The 14,503-nt window shown below is 44.4% G+C and overlaps 1 protein-coding gene across 1 annotated transcript; it reads left to right on the forward strand.

Annotated features, from left to right (window-relative positions):
- Positions 1-2,384: 2,384 nt before the first annotated feature.
- On the forward strand, positions 2,385-4,475 carry LOC6530856. The gene is made up of 2 exons (XM_002091699.4): positions 2,385-2,847; positions 2,913-4,475. The coding sequence occupies exons 1-2, from the start codon at positions 2,473-2,475 to the stop codon at positions 4,374-4,376; spliced, it is 1,839 nt and encodes a 612-aa protein (XP_002091735.1). The 5' UTR covers positions 2,385-2,472; the 3' UTR covers positions 4,377-4,475.
- The last annotated feature ends 10,028 nt before the right edge of the window (positions 4,476-14,503 follow it).

Genomic DNA, 14,503 nt, shown 5'->3' on the forward strand with positions numbered 1-14,503 from the left:
TAAGAGATTTTCCCCTTTCTGCTGCTGCTTTCCCTTCAAGTTTTTTTTTCGCCTAGCCGCTCCTTTGATGCCCCGAACTGTTGATGTCTTTATTGCAGTGGGTATGTCTTGCTGCTGTTCGCATTATAATTTCCATTTCCATTTCATTTTCATTCAGCAGCAGCTCAGCCCGTGGATCTTCATCGGATCGCTGGCATCTTCACGGGGCTTTGGCTGTCTATAATTGGCTTGTCTGGCCCTTCATCTTGTGAAGGGGGAACTCGTGTGCGGGTGCGTACTTTTAATCAAGATCAAGAGTGATAAATTGAAGTCTCCATGGGAATCGAGAATCGAGGGGATTTGGCAGTGATTGAGAAACTGGAAACGGGGCCCTACAACCGAAGTTATTTACTTACCGGAATTTTGATAAAGTTCGACAAGCCAATAAACTTCATATATATTATTTACATATGTCCTATGATCTGATATATCTGTGAGTCCCCTCTTAAAATGCTTTATAGAGCTAGCAGTAAGCAGCAAATCATTGTTTATTGCAGATCGGCTACCGAGGCAAGTGTGCCATTTAAGACAAGAACTTATAAAGCATTTCGCAAGCCGGTGATGCACTGGCCATAATAATGAGGTGCACATTCCCTGAAATGCGTTGGCAACAGAAATCAAAAACAATACTGCTGCTGCAACATAAACAAATGCGATTATAAATCGAGGGACTGAGAGCCGCCGACAAAGGAACTCTGTGGCTCTGAAAATCCGATTGTCAGTCAGCGCCTTTCGCATTCCAAGGCGTTTTCGAGCGTCTGAAGTGGATTCTAAGAAACTTTTGCAAATGTGCGTTGTGTTTTTTGCATATCAATTGAGGGGCACAATGATGTGAATGCGTGCACGAGTGTGCATATGTCAGTTCATGAAACAATGTAGTGGCGGGACAAAAAGACCCCTTGACAGGGGCTAATAGCTAAGGTCAACAATTAAACTCATTCTGTCCGTCTCGAATGACTCCTCCCCATACCCATTTCCATCATTGCCATGTGCAATGCCGGAGTTTAGGGACTGTCTATCTGCTTGGCTGACAACTGCAGCGCCATCTATTTGCCTATTTGGCATGCATTAATTTTAGATCGCCCCGGAAAAACGAGCCACGGCCTTACTTGGGCACTGGGCTGGCTGGGCTGGGCTGTAGAAATTGAAATTCAGACAACACAGGAAAAATCAATCGCCCGCACTGTCAATGTGCCCGCATTTTCCGCTCTTTTCTGTTCCGGAGCTGCTCGTTTTGTTTCAGTCGTATTTTCATTTCATTTCGTTTGATTTTATTTTATTTTAGGCACGAGGAACCAACCACATTTTACCTTCCACGGGATTTCATGGCGCGCCAACTATCTAAATATTTGTCACGACCGCATGAAAATATTTGTTCAGACTTTGATTCACTTTTTACGCGGGACAGACCTTCATGCGGTTGTGACCAGACAACTGAAGCATGTAGATGACTTAATTACCTATTTATAAAAAAAGGAATAAATTCACAAATACAAATACTCTGTAGACTAGTTAAAGAGTTTCTGTGTATAATGGCGCATATGCCAGATTGAATAATTAAATTCAATCAATACATGCAGAAGTATATTATATTTAGTTTTTCAACTATATCCCATGCTTTATCTTATTCTTATTACTTACATTTACGAGTATATTGTTTTAATATTTAACGTAAGTAATTTTGTTATCTATATGTCAGGCAATAGGTAGGTATATAATATAAGCTTCACTTTTTGCTTTTGAAAAATCGATAAACAGTTGAGAACATCATTTTAGAGTATCACATATTCCATATGCTACTTGTGCACTTTCTTTGGATACTGTTTTCCTAAGTCGTCTCTTTGAGAGCACTACATGATGGAGGAAATATTAAGGCACTCACTGTTGTTTGTTGTTTTTGCGCGTTCGCTTGTTGAAATGTGTATCTTGTCCCCAGTGCATTTCCGCTCGAAATGCATCATAAAAGTATTTCAAATGAACAGTAGTAAATCAGGCAGCAAACATGCATTCTGAAATTCTGAAGAGAGCGATGCGCGGGCGGTGGACAAATTGTTGGGTAAACAAATATCGACATCAGTATGCGTGCTGGTTTCGTGATAAATATGCATTCTCCCCGCCTATCTGAAAAGCATTCAAACACCGAAGACCGAGGAACGCCAGAAATGCAGCGGCGCACTTGTCCGGGATATCTGTCCTCTGGGAGGAATCCCAGCGACAGGTGTTTCGTGATTCGGTCCGCGGGGGAGTACTGAAAAGACACCAGAGGAATGCTTCAATTAACCATTTAAAATATTCAATAGTTGGGGAACATATATTGAAAACAGTTAACCTGATATGTGATCTTAAAGTGGGGATACCAACTCCACCTTTTTCCCAGCTGACAAACACACAGTTTCCCACATCTTTTATTCGAAAATCCAAAATTCAGCAAGAATGTTTGAAATTGATTCAACGAAGACAGTGCCGCCACTGCCGCCCAAATGTGCTTGCCACCAACCAGACCACAAGGACTGCGGTGAGGGGAACAGAGAGCTGCAGGCGCAGTACCACCTCCTGGATATTGCGGATGTCACGGACAGCGTAATGAAGGTAATGAGAATCTGCGGTCTACGTCCCTGGGAGGTCAAGCGGTGCGCCGGGGTCATCAAGAGATCCCTGCAGCACTACGAAGATGTCGTCCAGAGGATCGACCGAGTGCCACGAAAGCGATTTGCCAAGGAGAGTTTCCTCCACGGACTGGCCCACGAGGGGCAGATGTCGCGGATGGACGCCCAGATGGCTTACTCCATTGTAAAGAGAGCATTCAAGGTAGGTCGTCCGGATTTCTAACTGTTTCCATTTCATTATGCATTTATGGTTTTGGTTTCCTGAAGGCCTTTTACTTCGGCACCGGAATAGAGGGACGTCGGTACGTTTGCCTGGCGGACAAGATGACCCACGAGGTGGAGTGCATCTGGTTGCACGCTGCTCGCCGCACAGCGCAGATCCACGCCGCCTTGGCCGGACTCATGTACTCCGAGGAGATGCAGTTCGAGGAGCGGATCGAGTGCGTCTACAAAAATCTATTCGATGTCCTGAAGACGCGATTCATTTGGGCGGATAACCTGATTTGTACGTGTGGACAGCAGACGGTCCCCTCATCGGAAGCGCCTTCCAAAACTCCTTCCTCTGCCACGGCCCAAGTGGAGGTGCTCTACGCCAGGCACAATATGGCCGTAAGTAGTGCTCCCTCGAAGATCTCCACTCGAGGAGGCACCCAAAAACCATCAGCGGCTGTTAGTACAGCCTCATCACGGCACAACCACATCCTGAAGAAGGCCGAACAGACCATTTCCCAAAAGCAAACGCCGCGGAAGGGCAGTAGCAACACCTCGGCTAGCCAGACAAAGTGCAACTGCCCGCAGCTGAGATGTTGCCGGGTGAGTGGTGAAGCCAGGGAATCGCCGGAGATTACGGCGGAATGTAGCCAGGGACCGTACATCTGCCGCTGGCTGCCCTACACCGAGGAGGACGATGAGTTCCCCGAGCACCGGGTGCCCTTTCCACCCATGGAGGTGGTTTGTCCGCCATGTCCCAAGGACGATCTGTCCTGCGACTCGGAATGCACCTGCACCTGCCAAGTATGCACTTGTCAGCCGGAGTTCGATGACGCTGCTGCTGAGGAGGAGGAGCAGGGCGAGAAGTTGTCCAAGTTCGGAGTGGAGGACCAGGACACTGACTTCTGCTATGTGGCTCCATTGCGTGGCAGCAGTGTCGAGAGGATGGCCAAGCTGAAGGCGCAGGAAAAGCTTTTGGAAATCGAGGAGCAGCAGGAGAACGTCGAGGATGAGGACTTCCAGTGCGGCTGCACCTGCGAGTTAAAGCAGCATGCCTATCCGCACCTCTTCACCTACTTGACGCCATTTAGGATCAAAAAAGAGTTGGTGGACGAGCCCAAGACGAAGGTGGAGCCGGCGCCATCGGAGGAGAGCAGTGAAAGTGAGGATCTGCTGTCCAAGCCACCGCCTCCTGGCGTTACCTTAAACACCTATCGCTGCTGGGTGAAGCCCCCATCGAGCACCCATTCCAGTGATGAGGCTAGGCCACCGCTCGTCGTGGTTATGGGCGAAAAGCCCAAGAACAATTTTCAGATAACGATCAAGGAACAAAACCATTCCAAGCAAGCCTCAACTGTTCCGCCAGCGGCTCCACTTCCCAAGGCTCCTGTCCTGCCCAACAAACCAGCTCCAACTCCGGCTCCCGCAAAGCCTCCTCCAGTTCCACAAAAGGCAAAGGAGGAGGAGGACAAGCTTACCAAGGAGGATATCTTGGACATCATTGGCTTGAGATTTCGATAATTGAAGCTTGTACAACAGTTTTGAAGATCTACGAGATACATATCTAAAAATGAAGCTTTCGATTGCCATGGCAATGAGCTTCCATTTGATTCTCTATAATCATTATCTTATATTTTGTATAATCGGTTTAAAACCATAGTTTTGCCGCCGAGTGAATGACAGCTCAAAGGTTGTAGTCGTAAACCCAGCTGCGCACACAAGCACTTTGTTTCCGGCACTTAACTAATGTCATGGGGATATCGAAGTTGGCCAACGCAATTTACTCACCAATAGTTTTGCGAAGTTATTTGATATTTTATTTCATATTTTTATTGTCAAGGGCTTTGTTGCATATTTCTGCGCTTGGCGAGTGCGTGTGTGTTTGCATTTGTGTTTCTCTGTTTACCCAACGAACTGTCAATTGATTGTCAAATTATAAAGCAAAAACGGTCAGTTTAGAAAACCGAGTAGAGTAGGGTCTCCCTCAGTCCCTTGAAAATGAAAACTGTTTGCTTTGTCGCCGCCAACAACACTTTTGGCAACAGTATGCTGGCAGGATTGAAAAAGGGAGGAGGGGCTGGTATCAAATCAAACCACTTCAGCTGCAAAACTATGCGAAACATTATACAACACGCATCGCCGACAAATCGTTTTCGAAGGACTCACAATGGAAATCAACGACGGAATCAATTCCTGATTTCTGACACACGATATTTCGCATTGTGTGTTACAAATAATAGGGGGCGGCGCCACGCCCACAATGGTCGGCATCGGGCGAAGCATTAATTTACAAAATAGGATACATACGCGGCATTTGCATTGTCGATCGTTGTTGCTGCCTTGGCCAAAGCTCGTTACAATCAAATCACGTAGGAATTTCATTTTTGAAGTAAGAGAAAGGAGGAAGGGGAGTGCGGGAAAAACCCAGGAGCTACCGAACTTTTCCGGCTGTCGTAATTACAGACAAATTGTGAAAAGTATTGCCCGACATGGGCGGCACAATACAGGATTTGTTTGGCTTGACAAGGGGCGCTCGAAAGTTTTGTGACAGACGCTTTTAAGCAGAAAATTGTTTGCTCATAACTTTTGACATCGCTTCTGGGGGTTCGGAGTGCTGCTGGTGTCTTGCAGCCTATCAGGGTACAATAATAAAAGGGTAAAAGCTGACAGAGGCCTCGAATATTGTGTTTTATTCGATCCAATGTGAGTTTGATACCGCCACAGCCACAAAAGTAAAATAAAACGTCGACCTCTAATGACGTGGAACGCGAATCCTCATAAGTCAGGGCGGCAATGTGAGTGTTTTACACAGGGAAAAATAAATACATATGCATGCTGGAATATATTATGCAAAATGTGCCTTTAGTATCTTTTTTGAGATTTATTTCCAGTGTAACTTTCAACAGAAGCTAAAAGTTGTCTGTAGTCCCAACACTTTTCTTTTGTCTTAGTCACAACAAATCGTTGACTTTGAGTGCAGGATTCCTGGGCTTCCATAAACTTTAAGTGAGTCTTCATCGTTGCCACCAGGCCTGTGCGATGGCCATAAATTTCTAGTTTGCTCGGCAGAAGGCCATTAAAAAATTCCTGGTCGCATCGAGTGCGCAGCACTGGAGTGTCTGGAGGAGGCCTTGTTATGACCACGGGATGATGCGCATTGCTCATTAACACGAAACTAATTAATTGCGCTATTCAGCTAAACTATCGTGTTGCGATGGGTAGACATTACCGGCTTTCTTGATTGATCGCCTGACGTCGCCTGCGTGATCTTGTAGGGCTAACGAGCCCAGAGCCCAATGGCCCAAGTGTCCAAGTGCCCAGATAGTTGGCCTCGGTGAAGGGGTCCGCCATTGCATTTTAAACGCTAATTTATTGTTAACTGCACCATGTTGCCGGTATGCAAAAATGTTGCCCGGCATATGCAATTAATTGTAACAAGGCCCGCTAGTCATTCGGCCAAGCGAGCAGTCTTTAACGAGGCTAAGACAGGGGTACATTCAGAAAAAAAAAACTGGTGTTAAAAGAGGGTCAGTATTGTGGTGTATCGCAAGGAAAGATATTATACGTGTTGAATTAATAGCTTCGATAAGAAAGCTTCCTTTCATTGTTATATAATTTAAAATGCACCAGAGTAAAGCATTTATTATGGTTATAAAATGTTTTTCAATTCTCATTTTTCTACTATTGTATACGCCATAAAACTGCACAAAAGAAACTTTTATGGTTTTATAATTAACCCACTTATTTCTAACTTTTTACCATATTATTTGGCGTTATTTCTCTCTCTGCATATACTAAGACTTTAACTGAATCCAAAGCGGAAACAGGGCATTTGGATTGGCAACAATTTTCAACTGCACTCGAACGCGTGTTAACCCGCTGCAATTTACGTGTTAATTTGGAGTCGTGTCTCGGCAAATGTTTGGCTGGTGCCCCCGAAAGACTTCTGGCCAATGCCGGCAGCCTCACTTTTACCCGAGTGCATTTCGGCGAAAGTTTTTTGGCCAAGGAGAACTACCTGGCCAATATGCGAAGGTGGGAGGCGCAATGCATGTGTTGCCAGTAATCGCCGGAGGGGCGCAAATGCAGCAGCTTCAACTGCCACAATGGCATTAGGTCGGTCCAATTTCGGGGGAAAGCCGCCACTTGGGGAAAACAACACACACCAGATTGATATTCAGATCGAATCGGAGACTCCAAAGCCAACATTAGCGGAAGTTAGCAATTTGAATTGGCCGACTACTATGAAATGCACCACTAAAACTTGAACTATTCGCTGACAAACAAACTCTCGAAACAAAACAACATTTTGATCACTTCCCATTTCATTGGGCTCATCGAAATCTCTGCAATCTCTGAAATCCACTCGCCATAATACAGAGGCAAAGAGTTCTAGCGGCAACTATGCAAACCATCAATCAGGCCAACTCGCTCCCAACTATTTTTAAAATCAATAAATACCCATAAAGTTGCTGGTGAAACTTTGGCTTCCGCAATTCTATATAAGTACTAGCATTTATCTAACCAGCAGATGAATGCTGACAGCTCAACTAGTTTTTGAATACGAAAATGCTTGCCATAGTTGCGCGAATGTTTCAAAAACTTTTACGCAAAATCCGTACCCAAACTGAGAGCCAGAAAACCGAGACCCCAAAGCCGCAGAACGCACAATGCCACGCCCACAGCTCCAGCATCCGCTCTAGCATCAGCTCCAGCTACAGCCCCCGAGTTATCCATAACATCTGGCTCGACGAAACTGCAGCTTGTTTGTGGTTGCGAGTATCTATCGAATGCAGTTCCGAGTGCGATGCCGAAATACCCGTAGTACTCAAAGTACTTGCACTTCGTAGCCTTTTCTCTTGTTTTTGTGGCGTTAAATAGCTGAAAGTTGAGAGTGTTGCATGTTGCAAAGCCTGTCGCTGCGGCTTGGCTAACACACACACACACATTCGCCGAAGACAAATCATTGGGCTTTATGACACTGGCAACATGTGTTGCCGCTCAAAATATTTAACCGCAGCAAAGCTCTTCGAAAATCAGCAGCTACGGTTTGATTAATGGCAACGTTCAGGGGCGTTTTCAAACTGCATGTATCCATCAGATACGTAGTTTGTCAACGACGCTTTCCACCGACATAATCATCAATTAATGCGCTATTAATAGAGGCTTTTTCCCTATTTTTGTTTTTTTTTGGTTTGAGGAATGGAAAGGGAGCCAACACTTAGTGCCCGACATGTGTTAATGTCAACTTGATTGAGCTGGAGTCCCCAAAAAATTTAACAAAGAAATTTAGGGAATTTGAAAATGTAGAAGCGGTAATGCCCTTTCGAAAATGCCTAGAAAAAATACTCAACTTCAATTTAAAATATTGTGAACCACACAAGAGCTAACCCTTTTAAAGCAAACGTCAAACCCCTAACGATTCCCACTCTTAATTGCTGCCAAATTATGGTGCCATTAAAAATTCAATTCATGGCCCAGTTCGATTTGAATTAATCAATCAAAACCGACGTACTCTGACTTATTATCAAAAAACCTCGAAGGTCGCGGCAGCTAATTTACTGGCCATAATTAGCATGGGCCAACGAAATGTTTGGGAACATTTTACTGTATTTCAGGCTGCAGCATTTGGTAATGCGTTGGGATGGGCTGCAGATAGATAATTTTCGATGGCAGTGCCACAGTGAGTGTGTGGCATATGCATTAACCCCTTGATTTCGGGCTCTTAACTGGCACGCAACGGCCTTGTTTCGATGGCCAGGGCTCTCTTGGAAATGCCTAGCTGCACTGGAAGAAATTTTCTTAGAAAAGCTATTTTAAGATCTGGAATATTACTTTATTTAAATGCGGAAATCCCTTAAAAGCACAAGAGTTAAAAATTAAAGACAAACTAACTAACAATAAAGATAAACACACAGCTTGCTTCAAAGTTTTGAGCACTTAACTAATTTGTTCGATTACATGAATAATTTCTTTTTCTTTGGGAGTAATATTATATTATTTGTTGTGCATATGCATTTCTCTGCATTTTGTTTGCCGCGGGCTATTTAAAAAAGACTTTTACAGACAGCTTACTGTGCGGTTACAGTTGCAGTTGCTTTTGTTGCTTAAGTGCGTTCCTGACCGAAAAGTCTTCGAACAGATTCATTCATAATTAACCGGGAAGGGGCTTATGTTGGGTACCGAATACTTTGTAGAATTTGTGCGGTGATCAGTGGATACCATTATCACAATTCTCCTTCCCTTGATTTCGTATGCATGCCAGCCAGCTGGGATGCCATGAACTTTGTACAAACACCGCACGCTCATCCAAAAGATGCAAAAACTTTTACATTTAACCACATTTATGGGCCGGTGCCAGCTGCTGCTGCTGCTTCTCAAAGCCCAATGTTTTGTGGGTAGATGGGGGCAAAAACCTTTGGAAGCTTTCGAAAAGATTTTCACCTTTTATATTAGATGCCGGGCGAAAGTTTATTGTTTTCCTCAAGTTCGCGCTAGGCAGGCGGCACTCCATTTCCATTTCCATTTCCATGCGAAAAGGATAAGCCAGGACCTTGTCGTGCCGAAGGATGTGAGGATGTGAGTGTGCGATATGTAAAATTGATTTGCCAGCGCTCGCAGTGAGTTGCTGCCGTTTGTTTGCTTTGTTTAGGGATAATCCCATACATTAGACCTGTGTAAGGGGCATGCTTTATCTTTCATTTTTTTTTTTTGATTTTTTTTTCTGTGTTGTGTGTTTTTTGGCTAAAAAACGGATTCTCAAGGCATTTGTGCATTCCCAGAAAATTTTATAGCCATAAATGCGCCAGATTTGCGTTTACTCGTGAGGATTACTTCCCCATTTCCCTCGACCGGGAGCGAAACTTTCCGAATTCACATAAAATTAGCAAATATTACATTTGCGCCCGGGAAGAGCTCCCAAAAGGTTGAACATCCTTTTCGGCTCTCAGCTCTCGGCACTCAGCTTCTGTCTTCCGCAGCCGGACTCGAGTTTATTTTGTATATTTTAAGAAAACTTTTTTATTGCCGTAAACAAAGTTTTCCACGCAACGGGGAGTTATTTAACGTATATAACTAAAAAAAAGAAAAGAAAAAGAAAGAAATCCTAGGCAGCGAAAAGAACGTCTACGAAATAAGTCAGCCAAGTGGAAAGGCTCCTTTCCCGATTCTTATTTTTGGCCTGGCTCACATGCTCGTTGGCGCTGATTGACTGGCTTTTCGTGGGCGTAGAGAGGCGGGAAGTGGGCGTGGTCGCACAAATGGGCCCCAGACAACAGAAAATGCCGCCGATACGCACGCAGATAGGTTAATGTTAATGTGTGTGGCACAAACTTTTCAGTTTTTTTTTGGTTGGCAATTTACAGTTTATCGGTTATGTCATCTAAATGGTCGTCATGCGATTTGCTTCCCATTATCATTTACCGCAGATAATGGCGAATGGATGCCCCCAAACTTTATATAATGACCTTATCAAGTTTCCGAACAGAGTGGATAGGAGTCTATAATAGTATATTGGTATAAATAAGTTAGGGCATCTTCAGAATGTAGTCTTAAAAAGATTATAAATAATTTTGAGTCTTCAAAATAAATGAAGTAACTTAGGGAAATAATTTTATTCATTAAACTACATATTCGTACCCATCGATCGGAACACAGATAATCACTCATGTGTCCACAGATTGCATCTCTGATTTATAGCGACTTTAAGCAGAACATAATGCATTCAGACTTGGCATTATCTCGACTGCATTTGACGCATCCCGGCGCGAAGAAACGAAATTAATTACAACAGTTTGTAAGACACACGCACTACAAGCTAGCAGTGTAGTACAATCCCCCCGTTGGAAAATCCTCACTACCGAAAGTCCACGCTTATCTGACGGTTTGTTTCCTCTGTTTGCTGTTGGCCCTTGTGGGGTGTTGGATGTGGATGGGTCGGATGCAGTGGGATCTGCAGTTGTGCATTTTCAGCTGGTTCTGCTGGTTGTGGATCCAAAGGTCTGGGCCTTTGTCTTGCACTTGCCATGCATCCGTCAACACAGAGTTGTTGTTCTCGACTAGCTCACGACTCCTCCGGCGGACACAAAGTCCTTGACTTGCATTTTTGATAAACAACGTGTCAACTTTGTCGACATAAACCATAATCTTCAGTGTCAGTTTGACTTACAACTCGTGTACTTTTCACTACGCCAGCGACTGGTAATCACGTCTGGGTCGAGACACTGGTTCTTTGGATTCCAAGTAAGTGAGTGAAGGTACTCACTACGTACATATATATATATATATAGTACAGCCTGAAAGTGAAGTAAATTTCTCTTAGTCTGGCAGCTGGGGGAGTAGTTTGCCTTTTCGGGAACACGTGCCACCCTCCGATTAATAAGTAGCAACTGGCAAATGCTCCTGGAGTGGAACCTACTCCCAGATCATTAGCGTAATTAAATGTGGATGAAAAATTTCACTTAATTTAGCGTGCGTCTCTGGCCTTGCTCATAACTCGAAAAAAACGAAATACAATTAATCAGACCGTAGGGCGAAGAAGGAGGCATGTGGTCGCCGTACAGTGAAGTCTGGGGCATGTTACCCCGCCTGCGACGGCACCTAGAAATTAAAGTAAGTGTCGGGCGGTCCGAAGACTCTGCCACATGACGCACGCACTTCTGCGTGCCTCCTCCATTTCCTCACTTCTTCCACAGATATCCCCATTTCGATAGTCTCGACTCCTGTTCCTGTTGTTTGTGGCGTCGGTCTCTCTGGGTGACAACGGAATGTTGTCAGCTTAATTTTTTAATAATGCTAAATTTAGCCAACAGAGCAACGGGCCGGGGAAATCAACAAGTCCTGGCAGCCATGTAATTTCACTAAGTGCAAGAGGCCAGCGATGCGTGGCGACTCCCTCCAGATCCCCTCCAGATCCAGAATCTGTCCCTTTCCAGTAGTGCGAATTTATCGTCACTTGCTCGAAGCGTGACATTGAAATTGTAAATTAGCAGGGCATCGGAAGGAGCTCCTTTTGGCGCCAGGGAAATGCGTTATTTTATGGATTACAAATATTTAGTAGGAGCTATGGAATATTTTCGTTTTATTTTAACTAGATAAGATCTATACTCATGTTTTAGATTAAACAAAAAAATGTTAGTAATACTTCACTTAAGATGCTGTTATCTATTTATAGAAATAGTTTGAATAAATGTGCAGCTGAAGCATCGATTTAAATATCAACTAATCCAGGGTCTTCAGATACGAATCGGGCCGTGTAATCCCTGCAGATGACTAGTGAGATGGGATGGGATAAGATGAGATGAGATGACGAGGCATGCCGCTTACAATGGATGGCTGAGCGAGGAGTCGTGGAGCGGAACCTACTAAAGATTGTATACTCGGCCGTCGGAGGAGTGCATTGTGCTCTGGAGTGCACTTAAAGGATTTTTTACAAGGCAGCGCGACGAAGGAAAATCAACAAATGATGACAACTACCCGTGCAAGGACCAACAAGGACCACCAGTTACCAGCTACCCCCGATGATTTGGCTTGGTCCTGCTCGCGTTTCGAGTGTGTTTGTCCTTTCAAAATGTTTTTCTTTTCTAGCGACTTGAGTGCTTGGCGTATTCTACTAATTTTATTTCTGCACGCCCCGTGGTATCCCGAATCCTGTTGACAAAAATCTCCAATGTGTGCTCGACCGTGCGCCGTCTGTCTGCTATAATAACCAAGCGACCATCCATCCATCCATCTATACATTCATCTATACCTCCAACCATTTATCCAGGTTCCTGCAGCGATCCCGAATGAGCAGGTAGTCCGTCATTGATTCCTATTCGCGCGTGTTTAATTCCCAAATCAGCGCACCAAGATCTTGAGATCCTCGTCCTCGAAGCGTTGTCATCCGTTTGTTTGTTTGTTTTTTGTGTGTGTGTTTTATTATTTCCAGGGTTTGGGATTCGCAGCGCTTTGTTCGGGGTTTTTTTCGCTTTGTCTTGTTTGTGCGGCAGCCGCTGATCTTATCAGCGTTTTGTTTCGTGAGGCATTAAAAATTTGTCATTTGTTCCCCATTGAGTCCGGCTTTTGTGAGAGCTCGATTGTCGCCCGAATTGTCATCGCATCTTCTCCATTGAGTTGGACCAACTGTTTTTTTTTTATTTGGCGCAAAGGGTCGGGGAAAAAAGGAAGCAGCTGGTGGACCTGGATCGCATCTCATTGGATCTTTTGCCGTTGAACTGCGGCTGTCCGAAGCAATTTGGTAATTGCTGCCTCAAGGCGAACGTTGGATTTGAAACGCTTCCCGAATTGCAGAAGCTACATAATTGGTGAGCGCTATCCAATTTAGCTTCTTGGACTTATGCTGAGCTAGAAATATTTCGGTCAGATAGGATTGATTACAATCAAACATTACCGGCATTGCACAGTTGTGGAATATTTTGGTCCGGAGCCCACACAGTCGTAATCGGACTATGAGCCCATAACCCGCACACCTCATCACCATTCCATTTTGCTGCACTGGCATTAGTTGTTGGGAGTTTACCTCACATTCACATCGACGTCCACCTCCAATCCATTTCATGTTGATATGCACTTCTCTATTTGCAAATACTGATTATGTTTACATGCATACATCCAATGCCCAGTGTCCAAACAATGCTGGCAACTCAATTGCCCGACGAAGGACAATGGGTCGTATGCGTAATGCCATATGAGTAGAGCTCCAGATGCGTAATGAAAATTTGCGCCGTCTGCATTTGGAGTATTATTCAGTGAGATGCCAGGACAGAGGACAGCGGACAGAGGACTCATGTCCCGGCTTGAGTAGACAAAATCAATTTGATTTTGCGGTTATTCGGGGGCAGGACATGGGACATTTGGGTGCCCAAAGCGGAGAATATCGTCTGCCGACCAGGAGCAATTTGCATTCCAGGACATGCAGGTCGCAAATGAATCCGATTCGGCGAACGGTACTAAATGGACCGGTGTTACCCAGCTGCATTTTAGTATAGATGCATCAAAGTCAAAGCAAATTAGGGGGTGATACCAACTCAATTCGGTACCCGAATTTCGAGTGGAGAAAGCCTGCCGAGTGGCCCATCGAAAGTTGCCAACGTCAGCGAACACTTGTCAAAATAAAAGTTATGTGCACTGACTAACAAGCCGAACAATGAATGCTTTATAGTGTATATATTATTATAAATTAGATTTCAATGAACTCCAAAAACACAAAAGTAAATTACCTAACTTTTCGCCTTCCCAAACACTTACATTTATCTATATCTATTTATGCCAAGCATCTCTGATTTCGAAGCTTATGTTCTCAATCTGTAAGGAGGGCATCACGGTGTGAATGTTTCAATGTCCTTGGAGGGCCAAACTATTATTTGCAGTTGTCAGACAGCCACCTCCTCGATGAATTTTCTTGTGTTATTGAAAAACTTTTACCAACAGGCATGGCTGTCCGCAGATGTCCGCAGAAGTCTCGGCCAGCAATGCTTCAGATTTAAATGAAGTGAAGTGAATTTAATGGTCAGCAGACATTTGTGCCTGGCCAACAGTTTGCCCCGCTGGAGGGTCTGGATTTTGCCCACATTTCCCCTCACGGATTTCCTCCTTCAGTGGAGTGCAGTTTTCCGTATCTGTGCTATATTTGCATAGTATATGTTTCA

Source organism: Drosophila yakuba, chromosome 2R (genome assembly GCF_016746365.2).
Source record: "Drosophila yakuba strain Tai18E2 chromosome 2R, Prin_Dyak_Tai18E2_2.1, whole genome shotgun sequence".
In the NCBI taxonomy this organism is placed as follows: Eukaryota; Metazoa; Arthropoda; class Insecta; order Diptera; family Drosophilidae; genus Drosophila; species Drosophila yakuba.

Excerpts from the sequence above, each read along its gene's own strand:
- LOC6530856 (XM_002091699.4), top strand. The coding sequence starts at position 2,473 with ATGTTTGAAATTGATTCAACGAAGACAGTGCCGCCACTGCCGCCCAAA. Across the intron at positions 2,848-2,912 it reads TTGTAAAGAGAGCATTCAAG|GCCTTTTACTTCGGCACCGG; the intron begins GTAGGTCGTCCG and ends GGTTTCCTGAAG.